The 3,012-nt window shown below is 24.7% G+C and overlaps 1 protein-coding gene across 2 annotated transcripts; it reads left to right on the top strand.

Moving 5' to 3' along the window:
• The first annotated feature begins 356 nt into the window (after window positions 1-356).
• On the top strand, window positions 357-972 carry LOC119664304. 2 transcript variants are annotated; one of them, XM_038073817.1, is made up of 4 exons: window positions 357-392; window positions 447-508; window positions 575-767; window positions 850-972. In XM_038073817.1, exons 2-4 carry the CDS (start codon window positions 451-453, stop codon window positions 896-898), a joined length of 300 nt encoding a protein of 99 aa, XP_037929745.1. In that variant the 5' UTR covers window positions 357-392; window positions 447-450; the 3' UTR covers window positions 899-972. The 2 variants fall into 2 exon arrangements, with proteins under 2 accessions (XP_037929745.1, XP_037929744.1); XM_038073816.1 differs by lacking the exon at window positions 357-392 and having other exon boundaries at window positions 406-508.
• The last annotated feature ends 2,040 nt before the right edge of the window (window positions 973-3,012 follow it).

The following is a 3,012-nucleotide window of genomic DNA, read 5'->3' as shown; positions in this document are numbered from 1 at the left end:
TAATCTTGTGATTTAAACAAAGTCCCGCAAGCAGAGTGACAAAAAAATTTAACAAAACAAATTTCTAATTGTTGTTCGCATTGCAGTGAAATTTAATAAAAATAACTGCATAACATAAAAAATGCGTGTGCAATATTTTCCTTAAATTTGTTTATACACGCCAACAAAAGAAATAGTTACTACAAATTTAACAAATTTTTGCTAGTAACAAAAAAATAATCAATACTAAATTGTTCTTATATTCTTCATTTTATTTATTCTACTCTAAATGATTTTGTATGAAAGAGTATGTGAGGCAATATTTCTGAAAATGATGCATGGCTTTGTTTTTGTATATTTTTCCTAAAATATTTCCTAAAATATTTTTCCTGAAATATTCATATATACTTATGGTATGTACATACATATATGAATCACAAAAAATCACGTTTGACTGATTTGTTTAGAAAAATGAATAAGGATAATAATGGTTTAATACCACGTGCCGAATTCATATATGGAATAATAAGTACGATTATTTATATAATGTAGAATAACTAAATAATGTAGAATACCTATTATTTATTTTTTAAAGAATTTGACACTTCTCGAATGGAAATGGGTGCAGTGGCAGATCTTTTTGATCGTAATGGTGGAGACCCGATTGGCAAGAACGCAAACCAGCAACTGATTCAGATAAAATACATGATGAAGTTAAACGCCTTGTTATCCTTTGCACATGTCGACAAAAATTTTGCGTATTTCAAGTTGGCAAAGGGAAATATAGGGTTCGTAAAATACTAATTATCGGATCTTAAAGCTTAATACTCCATCTTCTATTTAAAACAATATTATTTTTGTATAAAACAGTTTGGCGACTCGACTCTCAAAAATTACGAATATTGCGAATATTGCGTAGCACAGTTATGGTTCGTGTAGGTGGCGGCTGGCTTGCACTTGATGAGTTCTTATAAAAAAATTTTCCTTGTCGCGGTAAGTAAATAGTTAAGAATTTTGTACTTTCTCATATTGAATAAACATAATTAAAATATTCATATGCTTATAATTAAAACATTTCTTTAGCGTAATATAACATTATTATTACATTTACATAACAAGCATAACATGCTTTCATAGTAAAATTGTACATTGTTCATTTCATAAATCATTTTAGCTGGTTTTAATGACTCGAGTGTTTTATTACAACTCTGCTCTACATAATCTATTTAATCATCCATACGTCAGTGAAAATACATATATATATTAAAACGGAAATGGTCATTTAACAAATAAATAAATTTTTTATTTTAATAAACTGCCAGAAAACAATCAATAAATTTGAAATTAAAATTTTTTTTGAGTTCATGTATAACAAGTTTTGAAAATGCATTTTCTGCTATTTAATAAATGACTTATTTTGCATATAACTTAATAGAAACGTGTAATCTAACAGCTTTTAGTTTTTAGTACCTTTACCATTTTTTATTATCTATGAATACATACATATATAATTTACGTTTTATTTTATTCTTTAATATGAACATATAAGTAATATAATTCTTTGGCGACCACATACATACATATACATTTTCATTTTATTAAAATTGTAGCATATATTATTATGAATTTACATTGCACTTACTTGTATGCTTCTATTGTTAATAATCGTATGAACTTCACGATATACATATGTATATTTAAAGACAAAAAAGATACATATGTATTTCTTCTTGAATTAACTTACGCAACATAAAGCAGTCGTTCCTTTTTATAAATATTTAATGTTGAGCTAGAATATTAAGTTAAGAATGGATGGTGTTTTTTGTTATTTTTGTTAAAATATTACTTTGTCAGTCCTAGTGCACAAAGACAGTGACAACACATAAAATACATCTACAGATAACAGTAAAACATAATCTCAATAAAATATAAATGATCTAACCGTAATGTAACCAATTTATAACTTGGTTCGGGAATTTAAAACATTACAGTTGCAAATACATATGTAGGTACATATGTTGATTAATTTAAAACTTAAGGTTCGTAGCCAAAAAGCATATAAAAGGTAATTTTGTCGGAAAGCAGAAAACATTTACAATCTCACATTTACATACATATGTATCTCAATTGTTTCCTGTACTGTTGTACTGTTGTACTTACTTCTTAGATAGTTAAATGCCTAGTTTGAGCATCTACCTCATTGAGTTACACTTATACCTCAATTTCAATAAAATAAAAAAATTCTGATTTTATTTAAAATTAAAATTTTTTTTCCATCAGTTAGGTTGTATACTTAGGACACTATTATCTTTTACAGCATATATAATATTAGTTTTAAGTGTCAAATGTTTCTAACAGAGTTCCAATATTTTGTGATTTGTGTGTACATAGAGTATTTCGGGGACTGCCTACCTATTTAATCCTTTTAATTAATTTTTATGCTGTCTCTATATCAAACAAAGTAGCCATCTATGCTTTTGAGATGATTATTACAATAGATTAGTCAATATAGTAATAGTATACAAGAAAATCTTTGAACGCATTAATTGTATTTAAATATTTTCTGAAGTAAAAAAAAAAATAAAAATTTTGTTTCAATATCAATACTTAAATAAAAACTTAAGTATCTATGTTGGTATCTTTGAATATAATTATCCTTGTTATTTTTAAATAAATACAAACACATACATATAAAAATATTTTTTGTTAATAATTTCAATTAAATTTATTTTAGTTTAATTAGGTTTTTACAAAATTACTGCCTAGTAATTTGGTATTAGTAATTTACAATATTTATAATGGTATAAAAATTATTAAAAGTAAAAAACAATATAAACAAAAAATTAATTAGTATATCCTAAAAGTAAGTTAATAAAAAGTTATAATAATGACTATTAGTACATAAATTTTACTATATATTATTTCGTGTGTAATTGATATACATTTTTAAAGAATTTCATTTGCGTAATATTTTTATTATTATTGTTTATTATTTATATATGAAGTTGCATTTCAAATTAAACTGGCGATTTC

The sequence above is a fragment of the Teleopsis dalmanni genome, unplaced genomic scaffold (genome assembly GCF_002237135.1).
Source record: "Teleopsis dalmanni isolate 2A unplaced genomic scaffold, ASM223713v2 unscaffolded_contig_1731, whole genome shotgun sequence".
Lineage (NCBI taxonomy): Eukaryota > Metazoa > Arthropoda > Insecta > Diptera > Diopsidae > Teleopsis > Teleopsis dalmanni.
Note: the sequence above shows the minus strand (reverse complement) of the source record. Positions and strands in the feature narration are given on the sequence as shown.

What these genes read in the sequence shown, in the direction of transcription:
- LOC119664304 (XM_038073816.1), top strand. Translation starts at nt 409, where the DNA reads ATGAATCACAAAAAATCACGTTTGACTGATTTGTTTAGAAAAATGAAT. An exon ending in ATTCATATATGGAATAATAA is followed by an intron (nt 509 to 574) that starts GTACGATTATTT and finishes TATTTTTTAAAG; the next exon opens with AATTTGACACTTCTCGAATG. An exon ending in TTGGCAAAGGGAAATATAGG is followed by an intron (nt 768 to 849) that starts GTTCGTAAAATA and finishes TGTATAAAACAG; the next exon opens with TTTGGCGACTCGACTCTCAA.